Source organism: Eutrema salsugineum, unplaced genomic scaffold (genome assembly GCF_000478725.1).
Source record: "Eutrema salsugineum unplaced genomic scaffold, Eutsalg1_0 scaffold_1, whole genome shotgun sequence".
Lineage (NCBI taxonomy): Eukaryota > Viridiplantae > Streptophyta > Magnoliopsida > Brassicales > Brassicaceae > Eutrema > Eutrema salsugineum.
The window spans coordinates 4732342-4748577 of record NW_006256909.1 but is presented as its reverse complement, the minus strand read 5'-3'; the positions used below and the strand labels follow the sequence as shown (position 1 = coordinate 4748577).

General features: G+C 35.6%; 3 protein-coding genes across 4 annotated transcripts; 2 read left to right on the top strand and 1 right to left on the bottom strand.

Moving 5' to 3' along the window:
• The first annotated feature begins 1359 nt into the window (after nucleotides 1-1359).
• Nucleotides 1360-5400, top strand: LOC18028761. 2 transcript variants are annotated; one of them, XM_006412819.2, is made up of 7 exons: nucleotides 1360-1582; nucleotides 1835-3271; nucleotides 3359-3568; nucleotides 3663-3958; nucleotides 4035-4450; nucleotides 4545-4869; nucleotides 4943-5400. In XM_006412819.2, exons 2-7 carry the CDS (start codon nucleotides 1864-1866, stop codon nucleotides 5225-5227), a joined length of 2940 nt encoding a protein of 979 aa, XP_006412882.1. In that variant the 5' UTR covers nucleotides 1360-1582; nucleotides 1835-1863; the 3' UTR covers nucleotides 5228-5400. The 2 variants fall into 2 exon arrangements, with proteins under 2 accessions (XP_006412882.1, XP_006412884.1); XM_006412821.2 differs by having other exon boundaries at nucleotides 1375-1582; nucleotides 1840-3271.
• A 311-nt stretch (nucleotides 5401-5711) lies between these two features.
• Nucleotides 5712-7684, top strand: LOC18028760. Its single transcript, XM_006412818.2, has 3 exons — nucleotides 5712-5770; nucleotides 6544-7150; nucleotides 7321-7684. The coding sequence occupies exons 2-3, from the start codon at nucleotides 6544-6546 to the stop codon at nucleotides 7446-7448; spliced, it is 735 nt and encodes a 244-aa protein (XP_006412881.1). The 5' UTR covers nucleotides 5712-5770; the 3' UTR covers nucleotides 7449-7684.
• A 167-nt stretch (nucleotides 7685-7851) lies between these two features.
• On the bottom strand, nucleotides 7852-9870 carry LOC18028525 (auxin-responsive protein IAA27). Its single transcript, XM_024148892.1, has 5 exons — nucleotides 9309-9870; nucleotides 8946-9205; nucleotides 8723-8864; nucleotides 8481-8542; nucleotides 7852-8182 (listed from the first exon to the last, which is right to left on the bottom strand). Exons 1-5 carry the CDS (start codon nucleotides 9719-9721, stop codon nucleotides 8145-8147), a joined length of 915 nt encoding a protein of 304 aa, XP_024004660.1. The 5' UTR covers nucleotides 9722-9870; the 3' UTR covers nucleotides 7852-8144.
• Nucleotides 9871-16236: the final 6366 nt, after the last annotated feature.

Below are 16236 nucleotides of genomic sequence, written 5' to 3'. Positions count from 1 at the left end.
TGGAAACAGTACATGTCACTACACATGCAACGGCCCAAGATCCCTCGTCGCTAGGTTTCTTAAGCACGGTTTTTATTAGTATAAGTCGAGAAGTTGATCGGTGTACTTGCAGATGGTGATAATATCTCGAGTCTTGGATCTTACTAGAATTCTTCTTTTCGTCATCCACTAGTTTTGATCACACTCAAAGATTTCAGGCAATGAAAAACTCCACGATGATGTCTTGTCTTAATGCGTAACTGATCGGATTGTTGCTCAAAGCCAACGGATAGACAGACTTGCAACAAATACCCTTGCTCGTTACAGTATTCGTCAAGTCAAGTTGACTCATAAAGGGAACATCGTCTTGCCTACGGATTAGGACTCAGAAATATGTCCAATATGTTTGGTTAAGGTGGAATCGATATCAGAGAGTACTGGACCCAGAACCGAGCTTAGCAATATGGAGTTCCGAAGCGGTATAAAAATAAATAAACCACAATTCACAAAAAATTAAAAACATCATCGCTCAAATTTCATACAAAACTACTAATAACTATATCATTCAAAATAAATAAAAATGATAGTAAACGATAAAAAGTTTCATTTTAAAACACAAATTTTCTCTCATTTTTTTTGACAAATTCACTAACCAAACTTTCAAAACCAAATTTTTAAAACTAAAATTTTCAACCATATTTTTTAATGTCTTAGATAGTCAAATCACTCAATAACTCTTATTAGATGCTTGAATGAAGATAAGACTTTATCAATTTCAACCAAAACTCATTTAATCGTTTTCAAATTCACAAAATAACAGTACATATCTAAAATTTTAAATCATACTTCCTAAAACTTAATAAATTAGCCAATTATTTGAAATTTGTTTATAATTTACTCTAAATAATAAAAAATCTAATATTAGATGAAATAAATTGATAACTAATATAAATATTTAACAAAATTAGCAAATGCCAATTATAGTTGTTATGGCAAAAAGTGCAAATTTTTTAAAACTTCAGCGATGAAGAAAAATATAGTTGAAAAAAGGGAATTTAATAATTTTAAAGCATAATTTATTTAATTGATTGAATTGCAGCAGTAGAAGAAGCACTAGTACAAACATATTCATCGGTTTGCAAGAAAAAAAGCTTTTCCTGATGAATGATCTCCTTTATAGCAAAAAAAAAAAAAAAAAAAAAATAGTCGTCGTCTGGCCCCTCGACAGTCACTGGTACGCGTTTTGAATATTTCTGGGTCTAATTTTCGTAACTTTATGGGCCTTAGCATTAAGCCCATTTTAAACATAATCGACTCAGCTGATTGACGCCGAAGAGAGAGAGAGAAAAAGACAATAATCTGGTATGTATGTAATCTTTGAAGTCTCTTATCTCTCTATCCACGAAACAATAGAGGAAAAAAATAAAAACACAAAGAGCAGAGGAGACAGACAAAATGAGATAAGGATTTGAAGCCTCTCACCTCTTTCTTTCTTCGTTTCTCTCTGGGCTTATTTTTCATGCAAGAAAATTTTCACTGAACTTAGCGGTTTTCTCGCCTTAGTTTCTCTGGCAGAATTTTCGCAGAGCAAGGCGAACTAAAGGTAGCTCCTTTAATCAGTTTTACTCAAATGGGTTTCTTTCAATGTAATTCTGCAATCATTCTACGACTCTTCGCTTGTTATCGTGATAAAAATAGTCCCAAATTTACTGACTTTCTTTTCCTTCAGTTGTGGAGATTTGTTTAGTTAGACTGCAATGATATTTCGATTCGAATTGAGAAAAGAGTAGTATTTTCCTCAGTTGGTTTCTTTATTCATTATTTGTTCTTACAGTGTGTCATGCTCTATGTGTAGTAAAGTGACAGTTTTTAGGCACAGTGAAGATGGCTACGATTACTTCTTCTTCTATCAGCAAAGCCTGGCTCATTCCTGGAGCCGCTTTTACCGTAAAGAAGAACGATTGTTCCATCAAATGCTGCTTCTCGCGTAAAGCTTGCAAACAGATACCATCATCAACGCAGAGACTCGTCTTGCCTCTTTCGACTTCACTTGGATTGTTTCCTACTCATGGAAGGCAGTTTGTGTTGCATCCTCATCGTAGTAGAGCCACGGGGACTGATGTTGTGGCAGTAGAGGAACAAGATTCTCCTCCTGTTGCTGACGAGAATTCAAAAGGAGCAACCGATGCAAATGACAAGTCAGATGCTGCTCCTGCTACTACTACAACGTCTCAGTCAAGGGGAGCACCAAGACCAGGGAGGAAGAGCGAAATGCCGGCAGTTAAAAACGAGGAGCTTGTTGCTGGTGCTACTTTCACTGGGAAAGTACGAGCGATCCAGCCCTTTGGTGCTTTCGTCGATTTTGGTGCCTTCACAGATGGATTAGTCCATGTGTCTCAATTGAGTGACAACTTTGTTAAGGATGTTGCGAGTGTTGTCTCTGTTGGGCAAGAAGTGAAAGTAAGGCTAGTGGAAGCTGACATTGAGGGAAAACGTATTTCTCTTAGTATGCGTGAGAATGACGATCCTCCCAAACGCAATTCCGGTGGTGGTGATAAGCCGAGAGCCGGAGGGAAAAGGAATGCTTTAAAAGGAGGGCAGAAGAAAGAAGATGGGTTTAGCTCAAAGTTTGCGAAAGGGCAGATGTTGGATGGAACGGTGAAGAATCTAACGAGGTCAGGAGCGTTTATAACGATAGGAGAAGGTGAAGAAGGGTTTCTACCTACGAATGAGGAAGCAGATGATGGGATTGGAAGCATGATGATGGGTGGTGGCTCTTCGTTAACAGCTGGACAAGAGGTTAAGGTCCGTGTGTTGCGGATAGCAAGGGGACGTGTTACTTTAACGATGAAAGAGGAAGATGACGGTAAGTTTGATGAAACACTCACTCAAGGGGTTGTGCATACAGCCACGAATCCATTTATGCTTGCTTTCCGTAAGAACGAAGAGATTGCTGCGTTTCTTGACAAGAGGGAGGAAGAGGCAGAGAAGCAAACTGCTGAGAAACCAGTAGAAGCTGAAGCCTCTATCACCTCTGATAAAGTCGAGGAATCGTTATCTGAAACATCTGAAGAAACAGATAAAGAGGTTCTCTCATCAGAGACTCCCAAGGTAGAAGAAGAAGTAGTGACAGAGGCCAAAGCTGAAGTTGATTCACAGGAAAAAGAAGAGCCAACGGAAACACTAGCTGCAGCAGCTGAAGCTGAAGAGGTGGAAAAGATTCCAGAAGAAAATGCCAATGTGATGAGTTCTGAGACAGTAACCGATGTTCCTCCAATTCCAGATACCAAAAGTAGGCTGCGTTGCCTTCTTGTACATTGACTTGGTTCATTGTTTTAATGTGTAATAGCATTGACGCTTTTCTTCTACTGGTGACCAGGTGAAGAGGAAATCTCTGAGAACTCTATTCCTCCAAATTCAGTCACAGATGAAGTTTCATCTTCAGAAGCTTTACCCAGTGAAGAGGTTCAGAAGGAGGAAGTGGTGGCTGAAGTACCTGTTGCTGAAGCCGAGACTCCTACCTCTGTAGTCACAGGAGCTTCTTCTGAGGAAAGTGGCAACAGTGCTACTGCAGATGAAAGCATCAAAGGTCTCTATTTCACTTATCTTTTGCTTGTTTTACATTCAGCTTCATGGCCAGATGATTTAATTGGAAAGTTCAATCTATTGTACAAAAAATACAGGGGGCATTTCACCAGCTCTTGTGAAGCAGCTGAGAGAAGAAACAGGGGCGGGAATGATGGACTGCAAGAACGCTCTCTTGGAGAGCGAGGGTGATATGGTCAAAGCTCAGGAGTATCTCCGCAAGAAGGGGCTAGCGAGCGCAGATAAGAAAGCTAGCAGAGCCACAGCCGAGGGAAGAATCGGTTCATATATCCACGACAGCAGAATTGGTGTCCTCTTGGAGGTTAATTGTGAGACGGATTTTGTCTCACGTGGCGACATTTTCAAGGAACTTGTTGATGATCTGGCGATGCAGGTAACTCCAAGATTCTAGCTAAACCATTTTCTTCATTTTGGTGTAACTGAGAACATAAATTGACATGACATTGTAGGTGGCTGCGTGCCCTCAAGTAGAATATCTTGTCACAGAAGATGTTTCCGAAGAAATTGTGAAGAAGGAAAAAGAGATAGAGATGCAAAAGGAAGACCTTTTATCCAAGCCGGAGCAGATAAGGGAGAAGATAGTGGAAGGTCGGATAAAGAAGAGGCTAGATGCACTTGCATTGCTCGAGCAACCATACATTAAAGACGATAAGGTGATAGTGAAGGATCTTGTTAAGCAGAGGATTGCAACCATTGGAGAAAACATCAAAGTAAAGAGATTCATCAGGTACACTCTCGGAGAAGGCCTTGAGAAGAAAAGCCAGGACTTTGCTGCTGAGGTTGCTGCTCAAACTGCAGCTAAACCAAAAACTGAACAAGAGAAAGAACAGCCAAAAGCTGAAGAGCCCAAGGAAGCTGTTGCAAGGTGAGAATTTTTTTAATCTTTGCTCTTCTTGACAAAAGCTCTTAAAAGTTTTGGCTATAGAAAGGTTAAAACTTTTTGCAATACGGTACTGCAGTCCAGCAACTGCAGTGGTTTCAGCTGGTCTTGTTAAGCAGCTGCGCGAAGAAACAGGAGCCGGTATGATGGATTGCAAGAAGGCATTGGCGGAGACAGGAGGAGATCTTGAGAAAGCACAAGAATACCTCAGAAAGAAGGGTCTTTCAACGGCTGATAAAAAATCAAGCAGGCTTGCAGCAGAAGGGAGAATCGGCTCGTACATCCACGATGCTCGGATTGGAGTTCTGATAGAAGTGAACTGTGAGACTGATTTTGTTGGAAGAAGCGAAAAATTCAAGGAGTTGGTTGATGATCTTGCAATGCAAGCAGTGGCTAATCCACAGGTAAGAAAATTTCTCAGCTGAAACAACGGCTTAAACCGGTTGGTAGTATCTGACCTGAAATGTGTTCACGCAGGTGCAATATGTATCAATTGAGGATATTCCAGAGGAGATTAAGAAGAAAGAAAAAGAGATAGAGATGCAAAGAGAGGATCTTTTGTCGAAACCTGAAAACATTAAAGAGAAGATTGTTGAAGGAAGGATCTCAAAGAGGCTTGGAGAAATGGCATTGCTTGAGCAGCCTTACATTAAAGATGATAGTGTTCTGGTTAAGGATCTTGTGAAGCAAACGGTGGCTACTCTTGGTGAAAACATCAAAGTCAGGAGGTTTGTGAAGTTTACTCTTGGAGAAGACAACTGAGAGAGAGAAAATTCAATTTTTTTAAATAAGGGAGCTCTCTTTTGTCGTGAGTTTTAAAGCAAAGTCTTCCTTTTTTTTGTTTTGTAGACAAAATCTTCAGTATTTCACCTTTGATTAGTTTTTAATCAAAAAGCTGTAATTTTTTTGTTCATGAAATGATGAGATTGTGCATTTTTTGCGTCCTCTACAATTTACATTTTACAATATCGGATTATGAAACAATGGCAGCACTAGACGGTACGAAACGAATAAAATAATAATAATAATTAAACGAAATCAAGTAATTATCGGATTATGTTTTTATTTAGCTAAAAAAGTCGAAACAAAAAACGAATTAAGGGATCTCTAATGCATTAGACTACAGCTTAACTCGGAGCTAAGCATTTACTATTATTTGTGATAATTTAATTTCTATCTGGGCTAAAAGCTAGGCCCACCAATGTTTTTAGCCCAATAAATTAAAAGGATGGATAATAAAGTTTGTGATTTGTGAAGGAAAACGAAAAATCTGTGTCTTAGCGTCTCTGTTGATTGTCTGCGCAGGTTCGGGAATTTCTTTCTCAATGCATGTTCTTTGATTTAAGTCATTCTGATTTCTTTTTTTTAGTTTCTGTGCCTTTTCGAGATCCGATTCAATGTTCTTTACTAGTGAATTCTAGGTTTTATGATTTTGAGAGGTCTTCTTTAACAATTTGGAAATTTTCTTCGAATGTGTGGTCGAAATTCTATATTTCAAATTTCTTCTCGTTTGGATTCTGTTTTATTTGGCGGATTTTTTCTGGTTTCATTCATAAATTTGTGTTCACCATCCATTAAATTGGGTTTGAATGTCAGTGTATTGAGATTTGAGATCAACTTGTTTTAAAAATTGCTCTCTTTGCATTATCATGAAATTTGGAAACTTGAAATCCCAAACACTCTCGTCTTACACAGATCAAAGTTTTTTCCTTTCAAATAAAGCAATACGGATTTTGAAAAAGTAAAACATGTTTTGTGTCTGGGATCACTCCACTAGCTTTCTTCTTATCTCCAAGGAACTTGGTCATTTCAAGAAGCAAAAGTTTTCTACCACTTGATTAGAATTTAGTTTACTGAATGATTTGACATAGTGAACTGCATAGTGCTTACTAATTCAATTGATATTAAGTTTACTGAACGAAATTTGGTCTCTTTACAACACTAGAAAGGTCGGTTACTTAAGGAGTTGCAGAAACAAAATCTTGTTTTTCTTATTACTTTTACATGATATTCATAGTGATGACAGATCTTATGATACTTGATTGCTGAAGTCATTGTATGTACTGTGTTGTTTACAGATGAACTTTGGGTTGCCGAGTATTTCCTGGTTTAATAACAACAGCTCGAAGAAGGATGTAGCCATGGTAGAAACCGTGACATCGACAACTTCTCTCCTGGAGCAGCCAGATCGAGGGAAAGGCTTATTCGATATAAAGATATGGACTTGGTCACTTAGTTCTGTTGTTCCTTGGGCTGCAACTTCCGGTAATGGGAAGCAGAAACCCACTACTATAAATAGAGGGTTAAAAAGGCATGCCGCGTCTCGCAGGTCCTCAAGATCAGATAGTGTGACTACTGTTTATCGGTTTAGACCCTATGTCTCCAAGGTTCCGTGGCACACAGGACCGAGGGCGTTTCTTTCTCAGCTTTTCCCGCGGTACGGACATTATTGTGGACCCAACTGGTCTAGTGGGAAAGATGGTGGTTCACTGGTCTGGGATCAGAGACCTATTGATTGGTTAGACCATTGCTGCTATTGCCATGATATCGGTTATGATACTCATGACCAGGCAGAAATGCTAAAAGCTGACATGGCGTTTCTTGAGTGTTTGGAATCGAACAAGCGTGTTGTTACAAGAGGAGATGCTCAAGTTGCTCACTTTTACAAGACAATGTGCATAACAGGTAACTACAATGTCTTTACGTTTCTCTCTGTGACATGCCGCTTAGGATCTATGTCCTAGGTTGATTGAAACCAGAGCTGTCTGTCTTTGTTGGTACTCGTTGTGATATCTGGTAATGGCCGTCTTCAGTTAATGATATATCCTGAAACCTTCTGTATCGATTGCTCTCAGGTCTCAAGAACATTCTGATACCCTACAGAAGCTACCTTGTGAAGATACAATATGGGCAAAATCTACTCGACTTTGGCTGGATAATGAGCAACCTTAGCAAGAGAAGCTGGAGTTTTCAAAAGAATTGAGACATAACGAAGCAAATCGGAGATGCTTTGCGATCCCTGTAAGCCGTTGGTGTCTTCACTTTCGTTTTGTACATAGAAGTCGTAAAGAGGAGGAAACTGAGGATTAGGTACTGTAATATAGATAAATACGTTTTAATATGAAAATGTGGAAACGCTAGTAAGTCGTGTGCATCTTTTATCTTTAAAACCCTTTGTACATGTTTAGTAATGATTCGTATGATTTTGTTTGAGTCCAATAGTTCTAACAAAGGTTCTATATCACTTAAACGTAAACTCTGTGAACTACAATCATTTGGTCTAATGAGGTTTGCTTCCAGAATTTTTGAAGATGTTGCACTTTTGTACAATCATTTGGTTCCGCTCTGGTGTACCAAAACCAAAACTGGAGCGTGTTACATAGATATAAAAATAAAACCGTTTACACACTACCAACCTTTTTATACATACGAATTATGAAGTCTTCCTTGGCAAACACACATACACAAACCCATATGATCCTTTTGATTGATTAGAGACACGAGTAAGAGGAAGAGGCCTTATTAGAGCTTAGAGCTTAGTAGAGGCTGTTTAAAGAAAGATCGAACATTACTCTTAGCACACCAACACACCAAAATACTTGAAAACAAAATGGCTATTACATTTCTTAAAAACATCTCTTTTTCCAAATCATATACTATCACACGTAAGGGCATTTTACTAGTTCCGGCTTCTGCACTTCTCCATCACCCTTGGAGCTGCAAACAAACAAGATTTTTGTGTAAGCGATAGTTCTTCATTTCGTGCAGTATTAAATTGCTAGTGTTTAGGAGCTCTTCAAGGGGCGTCTTTTTCGAGCTCTTCCCCATTGATTATGTCTCTTTTCTCTGCAAAGTGTTTATAGACATCTTGCAAGAAGCTTAAGAATCATGAAAGTATTAGAAGGCAGTCTTGGTTCAAAAAGAAGACCACCTTCTAATACATCTTAAAACGGAGCAGACGAGTGTGGAACAGGTTGACTCTGCGAAAACAAGGGTGTAGAAAATAAAAACTAACCTAGGCCAATAGCCTCAGAGCTCTTCATGATTCTCAGCTTCTTGCAGGAGCATATAAACATTCTGCAGAGGAAAAGGCAGGAAAAACTTCAACGATCAGGATTCTTCAGCTAAGCTAGAATTTTGTCCTTAAAGATAGACATACAAATGACCAAGACTAAGATACTATTAGATGTAAGGATACAACAATTAAGCTGCTGATTGATCTCAGAGGTTTCTTAACATTAGCAATCAAAGACTTACTCCCAAGGGACATCACCAACCAGCATCCAGTCACTATCTTTATCTTCATAGGTGACAACATACTCAGAACCACGCAAGAGATCGGTCAAGCGACTCTCGTTTAACCCATCTCGGCCACACCCTTTATGAGAGCCAAACTGACCTGAAAATACCCAAAAAAATAAAACAGTTTACTAACTTAGTCATATGTCTTTTCTCAACGAAGGAAGCTAGAAAACGTTACCAATAGTGAAGCAACTGAACATCTTTTCAAGAGCAGAAGAGAGTTCGACGTAGCTCTTGTAAGTCTTGAGATCGATTTTCCTCAAGTAAGGGGCACCTTCCATGCTCACTTTGACATACAAGCAAGGCTCTGGTCCAGACTTAGCTTCTGCTTCAGTCTCTGAGTTATTATTATTATCACCACCTTGTTTCTGAGATTGAGAAGAAGCCATTGTGTTCTTCCTGAATGATCTAATTGGTGGCCAACCCACCACTTGTGCCCTGCTCACTCAAAACACATAAAAAAAAATCATAAAAGATCTAAAACAGAGATGTATCTGTGACAGAGATTTTCCGGCCAAAAAGGAGACAGCTTTTATCTTACTTTGAAGCTGGAGCTACTGCAGAGCTCTTCTTCTCCTTCACTGAAACGGCCGGTTTAGCGTCTTTCACGGCTGAGCTACCGGGACCCGTAACCGACCCGACATCAGTAATTGATCCAGGAGAGAAGACCCATTTGTTAGACCCATTAATGGCGTCGGAAAATACCCTTTTGGCCCCTGACACAGGACATGAGCTCTTGAGAGACAAGAATCTTGGGTCGACTCGCTCCGGTGACCCGGAACCGGGTAAACCGAGTCTCAACTCGGTGGCCTTGAAGAAATTCAGACCGTCTTCGTCATCGTTGTTGTTGTTGTTGTCTCTGGTTTTGGTTTTGTCAGACATTGATGTTGCTTCCATGGTTGGAAACTCTGACAAAACTATGTAATCATGCTCTGCTGCTACAGATTCAGGCATTTTTCTGATAATAATGTGGAGAAACTTTTGAAGCAGTTTAGTGAGTAGAAAAACAGTAAAACACTTTCTGCGAGAGTGGGGAAAACAAAAACAAAAAACATGAGCTGAGATCAATTGTGATTTTTTTGGGGAGATGATGGATGTTTCAGAGAAATGATAAAAAGGTGAGAGCTTTTATTTTTGTTTTAACTTTTTAGAAATTTGGCTCCAAGTCGTATTTACAAAATTATACAAAAAAGGTAATTTATATATATATATATTTATAATCAATATAATTAGAAGTAAGTTCTTTCCTCTTTGGGGTTTAACAGACAAATCATCACAGATTAGATTTTCTTAAATGTACTACTGTCTTTAGATTAATAAATTGTTTATACACGACAAAAAAAAAATTGTTTATACATGTATGAATCTATATATACGTAACACGTACACATCTACTTCCCGACAGGTCACTGAAAGCGTCCAGGAATCTTTCCAATTCTACCCTTGTCCCTCTCATTCTACTTTTTTATATTTTATTTTTACTTTTGTAAAAAACGACTTGCTTTTTCTTGTAGGCCCATGTTATATGCTACCCTGCATATTAGTAGCTAAAATACGCTTTTATTCAATTCACCTTGATGTATGCATCCAAATGTTGAAATGAGTCATTAGGTTTTCTTTTTTGGGTTAACCGAAAAGTTCCCTAGGCTGGAAATACTTGTGAGAAGTCTACAAGTGTAGGACCTATTTCGAACTTGGATCCGAGAGTGTGTATAATGAGTCATTGATTATTTCATGAACTCATTCATTTCAAGTCTTTTTTTTGGATGAACGAGAGTTATCTTCTTTTGGATTTATTAAAATCAGTGCCTTATATGCATTCGTTTAGCCAGTGAGTTATATAAACAACTAATGAGTTGTGAAGTTTTTTGTCACTGCAATATCATTTCATACAAACATTATAACACTACATATGATTTCTCTAACAACGGCGATCCATCCAATCTTCACAACCTATTGTATAAACACTAACACTTTTAGCTAACTACGCGTTTCACAATCGAATAGAGATTATTAAGTCGCCAATAATTGCAATGGAAGATGATTAGACTTGAGGATGAGGGTAAGTAGAGAATCTCGAAAAGTTTTTGGGCCCATGGGCTTCTCATTATTGGGTCCACCAGAAGCATGAAAAGGGGAAAGAAACAGTAGGGGTAGGTCTTTGCCACTTAGCCGCAGTAGCAATATTGAGCAGTGTTCCCAAAAAGAATTGTGGTCTCCACACACCACTTTTTATTTTACTGAGAGTTGGATTAAAGTCTTAAATAGGTGAAATTCAAAAAATAAACGATCAAGGTTAGTTTTAGTGTGTTTGATACTGTTGCTTATCAGCTTATACATCAAATTTCTATCGGATTTAATGTATTTTTGTTTCATGTACTACATATTTACATCTTTACATTCATGAAAAGTTCATAGTAAAATTTGTATATTTCTATCTTCATATTTTATAGATATATAGTTGTATGCTCCGGATTCTAAGCCAGTTTTTATTAGAAGGAAAGTTCAGAGATTCGTGGGGATAAAACGAGAACGTGATATATGATATATTACCATTTTCACCAACTAGTACTAATTCCCTCTTTATTAAATCATTTGTAACGACGATATATATTATACTTATGTAAGAAAAAGACGTGTAATCTGCAGTGTTACACCATGCATAGTAATTTGGTTAAAGCTTCTAAGGTGAATTCATCTTTGGATCTTATCCTATACCTTTTTAGATTTGTGTTTTAGTGTAAGTTCGAGGGTCTTAATCATAAGGTGCCTTTCTTTTCCTTTTCCTTTGTATCTCTCTTTTTCTGGGCAAGTTTTTTTGTCGTTTTAAAAATATCGCATCTTAAATTGCACCTTAACTCGCCATCCAGTCCTACCATTAGTTAATTACAAAGTTACGTACATAGATAAGTAAGGATAAGAATATTTCTTGAAATTTTTATCACTATAGAAATCATATCAAATCGATAAGCACTAAAGATTTGTTGGAGTTGAGCCCAGCGTATTAACTTAACTCTGATATGTATGGATCATTGTTGCTTCGGTGTGGCGATTATTTTTCAGGAGTAAAAATACATTTAGATTGATTATTTCTTCAGTATATATACTAACAAAAAATCAAGATGACATTACTAATGAAAGTTATGCTATTAATTTCCCATTTTCAATATGTAAATCTGCTACTTTGAAAAGTATGTTTATTCAAGCGGTATGTTTGTAACATAAGTCCAGTAAAAACACCATCATTTCACCCGAGTGACTGAATGACACAAGTACAAAATATAGTGTTTTATTTGAAAAACGTGTAAATATGAAAATTTAATAAATACTTTAAGTAGTAGAACAAAAAATATTTTTAACAATTCATAACTATCCCTCACAAATTTTACTCTATCAACTCTGATATTTCCTTTATTCAATGCATGTTTCACTATCATTGTTATCACTTATCAATCATCAAAGGTTTTTTTTTTTTGGTTAATGCTTATCATCAAAAAATTTGGTATACATAAAAATAATATTTGATTGAGTAGTAGTAATATAGGCATGAACGATTTTATTTGTTTTTCTAGCTTCTTAATGTAGTTCCGCTATATACATATTTATATTCTTCCTTTGATAAATGTATTCAATTGTTTTACGTCCGCAAGAAATATATATCTTGTTAAAACAGTTACTCAGGGGATAAGGTTATAATATATCATTAAAAACGTTATTCAGGGCTAGTGTCTTCTTTTTCGTTATATTCGTAGTGTAAATTTGTATGATTATATATTCCTTCAAAAAGGTTATTCAGTTATAGTCTTCTAATTGTTATATTCGATTTTAATATTCTATTTTATATATGACATGGAAATTATGACTAATTGAAAACTATGAATTAGTTGGGGATCGAGTGGAACTACACTAAACTTAAAAATGTTAAATCAGTGGACGATCGTACAATAACAGCGGTAGTGAAAGATCGATTTATGTCGTAATCGAAAAAAAAAAGAACAAAGGGACAGTGTGAATCTTTAGACAAAGCAGCCACTTAGCCCCTTGATTTAACGTCGATATAGAATCTCATGCTCCATTATATTTCATAACCTATATTGCGAATTTATCCGACGACTATAAAATGATTAGAATGCTACATTTTACGGCTTTCTATTTGTCGTCAAAATTGGCTCTCCTCAATTAACTATATGTGATAATATATGTAATAATATATTCAAATATACATATTATATTAGATCTTCGATATCGCTAAGTATTGTCTCTAAACTTACCATGCGTTCATGACTTCATGTTAAACTTTTTTTTTTGTTTTGAAAAACAGACTTCATGTTAAACTTGAATGATATGATCGTATATGATTCCAAGTATAAAATTATTATTATCAGTGACTAAAGCTATTACCATGCGTTGTATTTGTTATTATCAAATACTGCAATCATAAGATTCATTAAACTAGCATGTATATATGGTCTACATTTTAGAAAGTGCTTGATATTGGGAGATTGACTTTGTCAACCAGAGTCGACGTTTCTAAGTCATAAGCCTCAATGATAAATGCTCCATATGCATATTACGTTCCACTATCAAGATCATGGGGGAAAAAGCTCTTACCATATGAATACATGATGCTTATTCTATTTAACGACTTCGTATATATTAATTTATCCTTTGTATAAAATAAATTTGATTTGAAATCTATAATCTATTAATATTTAATCTATAAGTTCGAGTGAGTTTGGTTTAATACAATTGCGAAGAACCAAAACCGGTTTTTTTTAGAGCATTTTCAATGAATAACTCTATATTTTACTTCATTTTAAAATAGAGTTATGTTTTACTTTGTTCTATATTTAGATTAATTCCTTTTTTACTGAATATTGATTGACCTCTGATGATCTCTAGATTCCAATTATTGGAAAAAAAAACAAGTCAATGAGGCTTGGTGCTGACAATCTTTTGTTAAACCATTTTTTAAAATCAGTCGGTTATTAGTGAATTTTTCAATTGAGTTTTTTACCCAAATAATCACGGAACTGATGTAATCAAAAACAAACAAACAAAAATTTCACGGATATATTGTCTCGTGAATCGTTATAAACCGAATTTGAAACTTATATGTTAGGATTTGATATAAGGATTCACTTATGTTTATTACTCCTTATAATTTTAAAACTTTTAACATTAGACTTTGTACAAGGCCCAAGCTTCTGGTATGTAAAATAAGTAACCCAAATAAGCTATTATGGCCTAGTAATAAAATCAATCGCAAAAATATATTTATCTTTAATATCTAAAGTATATATACAATTATATATGTGTCAATTAGTTATTCAATAAATGATATTTTTACTTGTAATATTTTATTTTCTATGAAAACAATATATATATTTTTTAAACAAATAATTAATTGAAACTATTTTTGCGTAATCTCCTTTAAAAACAATATTTTACGTTATTTAATTTATTTATCGGTGGATTCTAACAATAATTTTTCATGAATTTTATCAAAATTTATAAGGAACTTAATGAAAATAAAATCATTGTAATGAAACAAAGAGGTATATAAAGGTTTTCTGTATTCTAGCACATAGTCACACACACATATATATATATATACACACTAAATTATATGCAAATAAAGTTCACATTCTGCAACTAAAACAAGAACTGCCTACAGCAATCTTGCTAATATAGAAATCTATCTAACTAATAATAAGAAAATTGTGGACACACTTTTTTTTCCTACGGGCCTATGGCAAAATGTGGACACTGTGTAAGGGTCCTTGATGTGTAATCGCGTAATAAAAAACTAATCAATGAGTTGAATAACTATTAATTAGCAATATTTATTAACACAAGTTGTCATTGCTCCTCCTAATGATTTAAATCCCTTTTTTTAGGCCTCCATGATTTAACTCCATATGTAATCACTAATTATGCTGACTTTATTCCAATACATATATATATATATATAATATATACATAAATAATATATATACTATTGTTTTAAAATGTGTCCTGTTAAATTCTCTAAAATCGATATTGCAAATAAGCTCAAAAGAAATGCATATCTTATTGGTTCGTCCTCACAGCAAGAACAAACTATCTTTTACAATTACTATAAGATTTTCATTTTTTCTTACCTGAGATATATAGATAAATAATACAAGGACCTGTCGTTTTGTGTGTGTGTATAAACACAAGGACCTTTCGTTTGTGTACGCCTATCTACATAATGGAAGATAGAATCATGCGTAGAAATTAGCTTACTAAATATGGAAGAAAAACCAAACAATAGCTATGAGAGATAGCGAGAAAACAAAGAAAACAATAAGGTTATTGAAGATGCAAGTTTCTTCAGAAGAACTAGCTGAGATATCAGAAGAGTTATCAGGAGAAGGGAGTTGACTAAGGTGCGAAATGCTTACATGTCAGGACTTTCCAAAAATCAGTTAAACGAAGATCTTGGAAATACTTGCAGATTACAAAAGCAAGAGAATACTTGGAAATCTCATTATAAAAGGAGATTGATGGCTCAAAATTTTGGTTAACACTTTTAAGCCATATTTTTCCTTTTATCAAAAGATCTCGACACTCTCAAACAAAAACAGACACTAAGTGAGTTGGATAGGCTAGGAATAGGGTTGGGATCAATCTAGCTACTTAGTAGAATTGAGTAAATCCAAATAGATTGTGATCGGATATGATTAGCTTTTTAGCTTATAATAATATCCTGTGTTTGGCTTGGCTATTTTCAAGTCGTTAAATTCTGTGTTGCTTTGATTTTTCCACTCTTAACAGATTTAAGGTTATTGGATCGAATACGCTGAAGACTCTTTTGTGACACAGAGGGTCTTCAAAATGTTTGAGATGAAGAACTCGTTGAAGAGTTATATTCAAAACAAATATATATGAAAAGATCATGGGATTATGCAAGTTTTGCAATCCTTTGTCAAGTGAAAAAGGAAGTGGATGATATCAAATCTACCGTTTGACCCCACTAACCAAGGAAGTGAATTTTTTTTTTTTAATTAAGATCAATATTTTGACCCTAAAACTCTATCTTTCACCAGCTCATAATCATTTTTTTTTCCTAGGCTCATGATTTTTAACAATTTCCATATGCTACATCTGTCATTGGTTTCATTGTCTTTAGTTAAAGCAAAGTTGTAGACATAGGATTTCAAACAAAATATATTAGCCAAACAAGTCACGTGCTCGACTCTGTTTTATATTACGAAGTACATTTAGGAATTAGGATCTTTGTACGGACTACAGAGGAGACAAGCTTTTTAAGTCTGAAATGCGTCGTCTCTCATATAAGTTAATAAACATTGCGGTAAGGAGAAAAGCAAACAAGTGGCGGTTAAGCTTTGCTTAATCTCTAAGTTCTTGCGATGTAATCTTGGTGTTCATTGAGAGAGTATGTGAAATAAGAAAAATAGAGACATTGTGTAAAGGTTTGAGGC